This window comes from Vigna angularis, chromosome 6 (assembly GCF_016808095.1).
Source record: "Vigna angularis cultivar LongXiaoDou No.4 chromosome 6, ASM1680809v1, whole genome shotgun sequence".
Taxonomy (NCBI): Eukaryota; Viridiplantae; Streptophyta; class Magnoliopsida; order Fabales; family Fabaceae; genus Vigna; species Vigna angularis.
In genome coordinates, this window is record NC_068975.1 from 16,855,349 (window position 1) to 16,867,787 (window position 12,439).

The following is a 12,439-nucleotide window of genomic DNA, read 5'->3' on the forward strand; positions in this document are numbered from 1 at the left end:
TAGTATCGAGTGCGATCGTCGAGGATGAGGATCAAATAGGAGAATACTGGGTGTTCGAGGGTGAACATCTACCAGAGGGAGTGTATCCCAAGGAAACTAGGTGTTCGAGGGTGAACATCTACTAGTGGGAGTGTATCCCGAGAGAACTAGGTGTTCGAGGGTGAACATCTACCAGTCTGAGGAGTTCCTAGTTATTTGAGAAGTGGTCGTGCCTGGGGTGGGAGATCACGATCCTGGAACTCGACATAGATAAAATACAGAAGAAATGAAATAATAATGATAGCGAAATGTATATTTTTCCATTGCAACTGAAATGAATAATATGCCAGTGAAGAGATGAATGCTAACTAAAATAGTATTTGAGATGAGTAGCATTCCATGTGTTGGGAATGGGCTGTACGTCGAGAAGTTGGAGGCGGTATGCAACATTTGCCATATCTTCGACTACACGGAACGGGCCTTCCCAGTTGGCGGCTAGCTTACCGTGTGCGCGATTTTTCCTAGCCTCTCCTCGTTTTCTCCATACTAGATCGCCGCTTTTGAAGGATCTGGGTTTGACCTTGCTGTTGTAACGGCGACTGAGCATTCTCTTTTGTGCCTCAGCCCGGATGGTAGCGATCTCTCGACGTTCAGGAAGGATGTCGAGATTCATCCGTAGCTGTTCTTCATTGAGTGACATATCTGTGATATTTCGTCTTAATGAAGGTTCTCCGACCTCGACCGGGAGCATAGCATCAGTGCCATAAGTTAGGTTGAATGGTGTGTCTCATGTGCATCTGTGAGGAGTGCATCTATACGCCCACAAGACCTCTGGTAACTCCTCTACCCACGAACCTTTAGCTTCGCCGAGTCGCTTCTTTAACTCAGTGAGTATGGCTTTGTTTGCAGCCTCGGCTTGACCGTTCGTTTGTGGATGCTCGACTGAGGAGGTGATATGTTTGACACCCAAACCGCCAAGGAATTCTTCCAGTCCACGTTCGATGAATTGTCGACCGTTATCAGTAATGATTTTTTGCGGCAGACCAAACCGACAAATGAGGTGCCAGATGAACTTCTGCACCCGCTGGGCACTAATGACGGACAACGGTTCGGCTTCTACCCACTTTGTGAAGTAGTCGACCGCAACAAGGAGGAACTTGTTTTGTGCTTTGGCAGGTGGTAGTGGTCCAACTATGTCGAGACCCCACTGAGCGAACGGCCATGGCGCGACAATACTATGCAACTCCTCAGGAGGTGCGTGAATGTCGTGGCCGTGTGCCTGGCAGGAGATGCACTTTTTGACGAATTTGTCACAGTCGTGGTCGATCGTGGGCCAGTAATATCCTGCACAAAGAATCCGCGCCCTGAGTGTCCGTTTACCTGAATGAAATCCACATATCCCTGTATGCAACTCACGTAGAACGTAGTCCGCCTCTTCCTCGGATATGCATTTCAATAAAGGAGTGTTGTGTCCGCGGCGGTAAAGGTCGTCGCCTATGCACACAAAACGTGCAATGCGTTTGGAGTCGGTCACGGTAATGGCTTCTCCTTATTCTTGTTTCATCATAAGATCCTTGACCTTTTGGCGCCAGTCTATTATAGGTGTCGACATATCGATGGCGAATGCTTCCACGACTGGGTGGTCTAGCGTCATCTTAATGATTGAAGATAATTGTGCTCGCTCCTTAGAGTGAGTCAATTTAGACAAGATATATGCCCTTGCGTTTTGTTCCCTGGGTATATGGATGATGCTAAACTCTACGAAGTTTTGAAGTAAGGTCCGAGCTTTGTGGAAATAGCGCAATAACTGATTATCCTTAACTTGATAAGTTCCGTTCACTTGTCCGACAACCAACTGTGAATCCATCCGACACTCTAGGCGAGTAACCTGGAGTTCGATGGCCAGGGATAGACCAGCAATTAAGGCTTCATATTCTGCTTGGTTGTTACTGGCATGAAATTTGAACGTGATGGCTTGCTCTATAATTAGACCATCTGGTCCCTCTAGGACAACACCGGCTCCTCCTCCCTTTTTGTTTGAGGATCCGTCGACGCTGAGGAGCCACTTTAATGTTGAATCTTCAGGTGGTGGTATTAATTCGGTGGCGAAGTCTGCCAAATGTTGACCCTTAACAGATCCCCGTGGCTCGTAGCGAAGACCGAACTCTGACAGTTCTATCGACCAAGAAACTATGCGTCCTGCTAAATCGGGTTTACGGAGTATCTTAGCGATAGGATGATCGGTACGAACTATTATTTGATGGCTCTAGAAATACGGTCGGAGTCGACGCGAAGCCGTAAGGAGGGCTAGTGCGATCTTCTCGATTTGAGAATATCTCTCTTCCGCTCCCTGAAGTGTACGGGTGATGAAGTATATAAGCTTGAGTGATGGGGCCTCCTGTATCAAGGCAGCGCTTACGGCATGATGGGATGCGGCAACATATAACAGTAAGTTGGACCCAGCATCCGGTCGAGCCATAATGGGAGGACTGGTGAGGATATGCTTGACCGTGTTGAATGCTGTTTCACAATCGTCGTTCCAGTGTTGTGTGGTGCCCTTTTTTAGACTCTTCAGAATGGGTTTGATATGTTCGGCTAGTTTCGGAATGAAGCGAGATAAGGCTGTGAGCCTACCCACCAGACGCTGTACCTCTCTCAGAGTCTTTGGAGAAACCATGTCGAGCACGGCTTTGCATTTATCTGGATTAGCTTCGATGCCTCGACGGGTGAGCATGAAACCCAAGAATTTTCCCGCCGGAACGCCGAAAGTACATTTGGAAGGGTTAAGACGCATGTTATACCTTCTGATTTGGCCGAATACTTCTTTTAAGTCTTGCAGGTGTTGCTCCACAGAGTTGCTCCTGATTACCATGTCATCGACATAGACATCCATGCAACGTCCTATCTGCTGATGGAAAACTTTATCCATTAGACGTTGATAGGTAGCCCCAGCGTTCTTCAAACCGAATGGCATTACTTCATAACAGTAATTAGCCCGTTCAGTGATGAAGGCTGTTTTGCTCTGGTCGGGTGCGTACATGGGGATTTGGTTGTATCCCGAGTATGCGTCGAGGAAGCTGAGTATAACATGACCAGATGCTCCATCTACCAAACGATCTATGCTAGGCAAAGGATATGAATCCTTGGGGCATGCTTTATTGAGGTCGGTGAAATCGACACACATTCTCCACTGGCCGCTCGACTTTTTGACCATAACTACGTTCGAAAACCATGTAGTGTAAGTTAACTCCCTGATGAACCGGGCGTTCATTAACTTTTCAACTTCGGCCTGGATGGCTTTACGCTTCTCTTCTCCGAACCGTCGTTTCTTTTGTGCGACGGGTCGTGTTTCTCGGAAGATGGACAACTTGTGTGCCATGACTCCGGGATGGATTCCTGGCATGTCGGCAGCGGTCCAAGCGAACAAGTCTGCGTTCTCTCGTAATATACGTCCCAGATTCTGTTCGTCATTTAAGGCGAGATCCCCGCCAATGGTCGTAGCTTTGTTTGAGTCTTCCGTTAACGGAAGGAGTTTGACATCGCCTTGAGGATGGAGACGTTCCTCTATATTGGTTCGGGGGTCCAATTCGACGGCCGCTATATCAGCTTTTCTCGACTTTCTTGTGGGTACAAAAGGGGAGAGTTTCAATCCCGTAACATAACATTGTCGGGCCGTTCGCTGATCGGCCCTTACTGTGCAAATGGTGCCGCGCTCCGTAGGAAACTTCATGGCCAGGTGAGGGGTCAACACGATTGCCCCAAAGGCATTCAAACAGGGTCGTCCTATCAAAGCGTTGTATGACGTATTGGCCTCGACCAGTAGGAATCAGATTCTGAGTTCTGGTGCCTCTCGAGTTATTCTGAGCCGTGTTCGTAGGTCGAGATATCCTCGGGTGTCGACTCTTTCTCCTGAAAAACCTACGATTTGTTCATTAAAAGGGGCGATGAGATCTTCGGATAGGTCCATCTTTTTGAAGGTTGACCAAAACAGGATGTTGACTGAACTTCCCTAATCAATGAGAATTTTGCTGACATCGTATCGAGCTATGTTGGCGGTGATAACCATGGGGTCATCATGATCGGGGTCGGGTGCATGGAAATCTGCGTTGGTGAACGTAATATCAGGGATTGACCGAGGTTGTTGGTCGACCATATGTACTGATTTTAGATACCTCAAACTGCATTTCCTGGCTGAAGAGGATGCTCCCCCCGGCAAAACCACTAGATATGGTGTCGATCCGACCTCGGACCGAACGTTCCCGCTCTGTTTGTCGGGGCGGGCTACGTGATCTCCTGCGGCGTCGCTCGACCCTAGGAGGTGATCGCTCGGGGCCTTGTCGGAAAGGATCCTTTCGAGGGGAAGGGGTGGCTTTGGTGGAGATTCTGTCTTTAATGTAATTTTGGAGGTATCCTGCTCGGATAAGCCGCTCCAGTTCGTCCTTCACCATATTGCATTCCTCAGTGTCGTGTCCATGATTCATGCGGAAAAGGCAGGCTTTACGATTATCTGCATATTTCTGGGTAGCCTTTCGTCGTACGGTTAAGAGTTCGGCATGCAAAGCCTCTTCGAGCACCTTTGCCCTTGGTGCATTAAGGGTTGTGTAACGATCATATTTAGATATCCATCCCAGTTCTTTTCGAGGTGCTCGGTCTGGTTTATAATCGTTGATTGGACGTTTGAATGGCTTCTTGATGTCATGGTTGGAGGTGTCTTGTTGCTGCTTCTTCCGAGAACTCCGGAGATCTTCAATGCGGATGAACTTCGCAATTGTAGATTGCAGTTCTTCCAAAGATGCGGGAGGGTCGGCATACAGTTGTTCTGCGAAATGTCCTGGCTTTAAACATGAAGGTAGATTACTGATAATGAAGGTGTGATTGATATTTTTCACACGCCGGGCGGTTTCATTGTATCGTTGCATGAACGCCCTTAACGTCTCATCCTTCTCCTGCTTGGTATTCACCAGCTCAGCAGCAGTCATCTCCGGTTTTCTATTGGTTGCATACTGTTTTCGGAACAGAGTCTCAATTGTTGCAAAACAATCTATTGAGTTCCGTGGAAGAGTGTGGAACCACTCTAAGGCATCATCCTTAAGAGATAAGGAGAAAGCTTTGCAAATGACGGGATCGTTGTCGGTGTAGAACGCCATGGAGTCTATAAAGTTACGCATATGATTGTCGGGATCGACGGAACCATCATAACGGTCCAACGCCGGGGGAGGTTTATCCGGCATATGTGCTTGCATGATGGTATCTGTGAATGGGAGCAAATTGGTGATACGTACGGAAAAGGGTCCCTTTTTGCCCCCAGCTAAGGGGTCAGATGGCCCTCCATGGTGACTCCCTTCATTATTGTCATGCCGATTAGAGGCTGACAATTCTGGCAGTGGTTGCTGCGCCCTCAGTGCTGCCAGCTCCTCTGCCTGTTTGCGTTGGAGTTCATGCTGCTCCCGTATAGTTTGTGCTTGCGCCTCGATTTGTGTCTGCAGCTGCTGGATCAAATCGCGAGTGCTGAAGTCGTCCATAGTTCCGGTGGTCGTTGTTGGGCTTTCAAATCTCATTCCCCACAGACGGTGCCAAAATGTTTCGGTAGGGGTGTGGGGGCCAAGATACCAACCTAACAATTCTGGATTATTTCTTCTAATGAGGCTGTCTCCACGCTATCTTGCCTTTGATGTTGTAGACTCTCCGGGGAAAATGGGCTGGGCACCTGAAAAAGGCACTCCGACGCTCAAGTTAGATCAGGGATCCTTTTCATCCTCCTCTCCCCTTTTTCTTTGTACCTTTTGTATTTAAAATAACCAAAAGCGAATTACCTGAATGTCCGGTTAGTTGCCGTGACTCATTACCTGGATCTATTGGAAGTGGGCAACAAATATGAGTGGTGGGTCCCTCCACCTCTAGTGCTCCAGCCATTATTAGGAATTTTATCATTACCTTGTTTGATACCGGATCCAATTATTTCCCTGATTCGTGGTCTTTGATTAAGACAGTGTCTGTTTGTTTGTATTTGCTAAACCGCTTGACTACCGTGAGAGCGCTTTGTGTCGCGACATCAGACATCAAACCATAAACGGTCGTTCGCCATGAATTGTCGATCATCAGGTGATCGACGTAAACATGCGAATGTTAGTGGGAGTCGGTTGTTGCCAAGTGCTCGACTTCCAATCATAAACGATCGGTCGCCAAGTGATCGACATATGAATCGTAGACGGTCGATCATTAGTGGTCGACATCAGTTCAGATGTAATCGCAAACGGTCGATCGCCATATGGTCGTTGTCGAATCGTAAACGGTCTATCATCAGTGGTCGACATCAAACGAATCGTAAACGGTCGATCATTAGTGGTCGACATTAGTTCGGATGTTTAGTAAAGCTACAAGTCAAGTCGGGTGTTGGTGAATTCAGGTATCCCATGGTACAAATAGCATTCTGGTTTTCTCTTTCAAGTCATATTGTTTCTTGTTGATCAAGTTTTTTTCTCTCTCTCATTTTGAGGTTAGTACACCTCACATCATTCATCCATAGGGTTTGTACACCCTCCACGAGGTTAGTACACCTCACATCATTCATCCACAGGGTTTGTACACCCTCCACGAGGTTAGTACACCTCACATCATTTATCCATAGGATTTGTACACCCTCCACGAGGTTAGTACACCTCATATCATTCATTAATAGGGTTTGTACACCCTTCACGAGGTTAGTACACCTCACATCATTCATCATAGGGTTTGTACACCCTCCACGAGGTTAGTACACTGATAAGAGGGTCGCACCTCCCACAAAAGTTGAGCATAAAGGAATGCAGTATAGACTAGGAAGTGACTCCTAGGTCGTCTCTCAAGGACCAATTTTTGGGGTTCAGTGCCAGATTAAACACGCAGTGGGGGGGGTTGTGGATATTTTTGGTTGCGGTAAAATAAAATTAAAGTGGACTAGAAATTAAATAAAATAGAATTAAAAACACTGAAATAAATTTTAATGGTGGTAAAAACTGAACGGTAAAAGACGGTAAAAATGGAACAGTAAATATGCAGAAACGGTAAAATTTAACGATGCAGAAAACAATAAACGGTAAAATAAAAGAGACAGTAAAAATAAAAGCACTTAACTGAAAATGAAATTTATCAAAGATTCAATACTGAAATTAAATCTTGGACAGTGAAAATAAAAATTATAGTAACACACTACATGCTTCAGAAATTAAAACGCGCACTGTTTAAAAATTGGAAATTCACAGCCTCTGGAAGAGAGGCCGAGTGTTTCCTACACTACTCCTAAACTACTCTAAATTCTTCTCCTAAAATCTAATGAATTTTTCTCTGCTGCCCATTCCATTTTATAGCCAAAACTCATCCTCCCGTGACTTCTCCTTCATTTCAACATTTTGTTTTTGTGTGGCAGCCTGAATTCCTTTCCCGTGACTTGTTTTTGTCTACCCCGTAGGTTCTAGGTTCTGATTTTCTTCCACTTTTGCCAAAAAAAATAGGATAGGGGCCTCCACTTCTTGTCTTCACTTGCTGCAAATTTCTTGGTTCCTCATTCCAACCGAGAATACCACTGCTGGATTCCAAACCTCCGTGCTTTCCTCCATGCTTCCACATTCTAGCTCCTTGCTCACGGCTTCTTCTTCTTCAACTAGAATAAGATTGTGGAGCATCTCTTTTACTGGACCAGCTGCTGGATGGTTCTTTTTAGTAGCTACTCCCTCTGCTAGACTGCAACCAAGTTGCTGGAACGCTCTCCTCCTTTGCTGCCAAGCTAAACATCAACGTGCTGCTGCCAAAGAATTGGACAAACCCGTGAGCTTCCTTTGCTGCTGCACTTCTTCTTTGCTTCCATGATATGCTGCTTCACGGTGCTCATTGGATGTTATCTCTTTTATCAATTATAAAAACCAAAACCAAAACTTGTGGAGTAGAAGAACACGGAGTCAAAAATCTGCACTCCTAAGCCATAGAGAAAACCGTGAGGTTGCTTCATTTAGGTGCCCCCCTCTTTCCATTTAAAATGATGCTTGGTTGCATTTTGGAGATCATGTAGACGTGACTTTTCAGCAAGCCAAAACCGTGAGAGTGTTTGGTGTGAGCTTCCAGAAAGAATTGAAATGTATTTCTCTCCCCCATATATGCCGTGAACTCCTCTACTTCTCGTGTCCGTAGCCTCCTCATCTCCCAAGCTGTTGGGTTTGTTCAACACCTCCTTCTCCCTTTCTCTTCAAGATCTTCCACTCCATAGAAGCTTTTCCCTTGAACGTGAGCTGCTCCCCCTTCATTGAGAAAAACCGTGAGCTACTTCTTTTATTCCAAAACATGTGCTGGATGCTTGCTAAAATGAAAGTGCCGTGTGCTTTCCATTTTCCAGCCATGATACTTCAGCAAAAGAGTGGTGGTCGTGAGCTTGTTTTCCAAATAAGGTCCAAGACCAAATGCTTATGTGGAGTGGAAGAACATGGTCAAAACAAAAATCTGCACATCTTTTGCATATGTGGGCCATGAAACCACTTTCCTTAATAACATTAATTAAATCAAATTCAGCATTTGCAACTCCTCTGTGGACGTTAGCTTCCAATTTCCAATATGGCCACCTTTTCTTTTATTCCATATCATGCCAAAATGAATTGTCCACCATGGGGCCATGTGTTTCAAAAACCAAAAACTTTGCATTTTATAGTTCCTCCACTTTCACGTAAGCTTTCAAAGTGGTGGCCCCTCTATTATGCTTTTTCATGTGTTTAATGTTTTCACAATTTTCCAAGTGCCCTTTGCAATGGCCGTGTGCTTTACCTTCATAATACCAATTCAATTAATTTCATTTTAGAGCCAGACGTGAACTTTGTACAAGTGTGTGGTCCCCCTCTTTGATTCCACTTGAAGTCCATCTACTCTTCTTCATTGCCGTGGCATTTACATAGAGAATGTGCCTTCCTCCAAAATAAAAATCACACTTGTTATCTTTCAAAAGAGCTATAAAACCGTGAACTTCATTTCAATGTGTTCCCCTCCTTGCTTCTTAAAATTCAAGAATTTATGAGATGGTTTGCCCCTTGGTTCCGTGGACACCCTACACTTCTTCTAATTTTTTTTAGTCAATCCAAACAAAAAATATTTCATCTCAAGTTTCCACAGATCAACACACAGAATAAATCAAGGCAGTGTAGCTTCTTCCAAGTAAATAACACAGTGTGCAAATGAATTTTCTTCTAAATGTCCTAAAATATTTTCAGAATTTTCCCTGCACTCAATAATGTAAATAATTATTCTCAGATAATTCAAATTAAGTAAAATAAGAATTTCATATCAAATTAAGCACAATCAGTAAAAATGGGAAAATACTGGACAATTAAGCACAATTCCCTAATTAATTCTAGTACAATAAACTAAGTGTAGTGAAGAAAATAATGATTCATCATACACCTCATATCATTCATCCATAGGGTTTTTACACCCTCCACGAGGTTAGTACACCTCACATCATTCATCCATAGGGTTTGTACACCCTCCACGAGGTTAGTACACCTCACATCATTCATCCACAGGGTTTGTACACCCTCCACGAGGTTAGTACACCTCATATAATTCATTCATAGGGTTTGTACACCCTCCACGAGGTTAGTACACCTTACATCATTCATCCACAGGGTTTATACACCTCCACGAGGTTAGTACACCTCATATCATTCATCCATAGGGTTTGTAAACCCTCCACGAGGTTAGTACACCTCATATCATTCATCCATAGGGTTTGTACACCCTCCACAAGGTTAGCACACCTCACATCATTCGTTCAGGGTTTGTACACCCTCCACGAGGTTTGTACACCTCGTTCCCCCCAAAGCCCACTTTCCACACTGGCCCCAAAGCCTAGTTTTCACACTGGCCCCCAAGCCCAGTTTCCATACTGGCCCAAAGCCCAATTTTCACACTAGCACCCAAGCCCAGTTTCTACACTGGCCCCCAAGCCCAGTTTCCACACTGGCCCACAAAGCCCAGTTTCCACACTGGCCCACAAAGCCCAGTTTCCACACTGGCCCCTAAAGCCTAGTTTTCACACTGGCCCCCAAGCCCAGTTTACACACTGGCCCAAAGCCCAGTTTCCACACTGGCCCACAAAGCCCAGTTTCCACACTGGCCCACAAAGCCCAGTTTCCACACTGGCCCCTAAAGCCTAGTTTTCACACTGGCCCCCAAGCCCAGTTTACACACTGGCCCAAAGCCCAGTTTCCACACTGGCCCACAAAGCCCAGTTTCTACACTGGCCCCCAAGCCCAGTTTCGACACTGGCCCACAAAGCCCAGTTTCTACACTGGCCCCCAAAGCTCAGTTTCTACACTGGCCCCCAAGCCCAGTTTCCACACTGGCCCCTAAAGCCCAGTTTTCACACTGGCCCCCAAGCCCAGTTTACACACTGGCCCAAAAGCCCAGTTTCCACACTGGCCCACAAAGCCCAGTTTCTACACTGGTCCACAAAGCCCACCTCGCGTGGCCCCCAAGCCCAGTTTCTACACTGGCCCCCAAAGCCTAGTTTCCACACTGGCCCACAAAGCCCAGCTCTCCTGGCCCCCAAGCCTAGTTTCTGCACTAGCCCCACAGCCCAGTTTCTACACTGGCCCCCAAAGCCCACTTTACCTTGCATTCTACGCTCAAGTTTTTCTTTTTATTTCTGTCCTCTGCTAGGAAATAGTCGAATTCCTCTACAATCTCACCTTTTTCTTGAATTTACTTAATATTATGTTTTGTACTAATCCTTTTTTTTTTCGCCTCCTTTGAAATCCAGACGAAATTAGTGTTTCTATCTTTACTTAGCTTTTACTTTAATAATATGAAAATTTTAGATTTTCATAGTAATATCTAAGTAAAGAGGAGCAGCTATCAACCCCCAATTTCGTCCGGGTGACTAAGTGATATGTTTTGTACTTTTTGCGTTATTTTATTTTATCTCATTTTATATCTTTTCGTCATTTTGTTTCATTTTGTATTATTTAATTTTAATTCTAATTTTATTTTATTTTATTTTGTTTTATTTTATTTAATTTTTATTTTTACTTTACATGTTATTATTTAGAGTTATTTCGTTTTATTCTTTTTTATGTTAGTTTCTTTTTGCTGTTTAAGTTTTATTTTATATGTATATATTGTTTTTTTAGTTAAACGTTAACAAACAAAAAATCTAAGAAAAAGAAAAGAATTAAAAAGGGGGGCGTTTTTGTCTTTATTGAAAAACATATGAAAGGAAAAGTAAAAGTATGTGTTGGAGGGCGAGAGGCAGTTTCTGCAGCGGGGTCCGGAGTGATTTGATGGCACAGAGAATTGTACAAAAAAAAACACACAGAGGGAGCAGGGAGGTTATTTTTTTCTGGTTTTGGAGATAAAAGAGGAGAAGGATTTCACACGTCTCTTGGACCTTCACGCACCCACAAAGAAGAACAAGAGACATTATTCTCAGCAAAAAGAGGGGAGAAGTCAGCCACTCAAGGGAGAAGGGAATTCATTGGAGACGCAAGGTGGGCAATAGCAAACGGATCTTCGAGAGGTAAGTAATACCTTACACTCCATGTTCTACTGAGTTGGTTATTTGCCCATGAACATATCTCTGTTACGATTGTTGTTAAAGTTGTACATGAATATATGAATGTTGTTGAATACACTGGATTTGTATATGCTCATTGTTACCGAACATCATCGTCACCCTTCCCACACCCACTCCTATCCACTTCTCTGGTATTGTTTCCATCTCTCTCCTCCGAGTCCATCTACTCAAGATTCGATCAAAAAATAGGCTTCCACGCCTCTGCCCATTTCTAGCCATCAACATTGAAATTGAAACAGCAAACAGGATACTCACAAAGAAAAATCATATAACAGAGATAATAGAACAGTGTCTTCATCCTCACATAACCATTCCACTCACCCATTGGAACCTCCATCCCAACTCACGCATAACACCATCCTCAACCTGCATTGCAAAGTCACCGAGATTAAGCACCAATCACCAAGAACAATGACCAATTTCCAGCACCCAAACACAAGTTCGTGCTTTACCTTCACTGAATCAAAGCCAGAATTTGCCACTGTGCCATCCACCATCGCCTTCCACCATTCAACACCAATCTCCACTTTCATTCATTCTTGTCCAATCTAAGAGGAGGCACACTCACCCACCTTCAGGCTCACCATCACGTTGTAGAACACTAGATTAAGGTAGTACTGCGTAGAGGGAGAAGAGAAACAGAGAAGGTTTCGAATGGGGGCGAGTGGGAGTGCTTGCGACGTTTCAGCCGCGACTCGCAGTGGGTGGTTCCGACTGAGGCGGCGGCCCGCGCGCGACGAGCGACGGAGGAGGAGAGATTTCGCCTCGACTAGCGACGGCTCCGGTGGCTCGCGGCTGCCAGTCGGATGGAGGTTGGGCGTGCGGCGGTGGCTGGAAGCAGTAACGCCGTGGCCACCGTTTGGTTTCGAG

The 12,439-nt window shown here is 45.1% G+C and overlaps 1 protein-coding gene across 1 annotated transcript; it reads right to left on the reverse strand.

The window, feature by feature from the left end:
* Positions 1–4,100: 4,100 nt before the first annotated feature.
* On the reverse strand, positions 4,101–5,501 carry LOC108321932 (uncharacterized). Its single transcript, XM_017553848.1, has one exon. The coding sequence runs from the start codon at positions 5,499–5,501 to the stop codon at positions 4,101–4,103; it is 1,401 nt and encodes a 466-aa protein (XP_017409337.1).
* Positions 5,502–12,439: the final 6,938 nt, after the last annotated feature.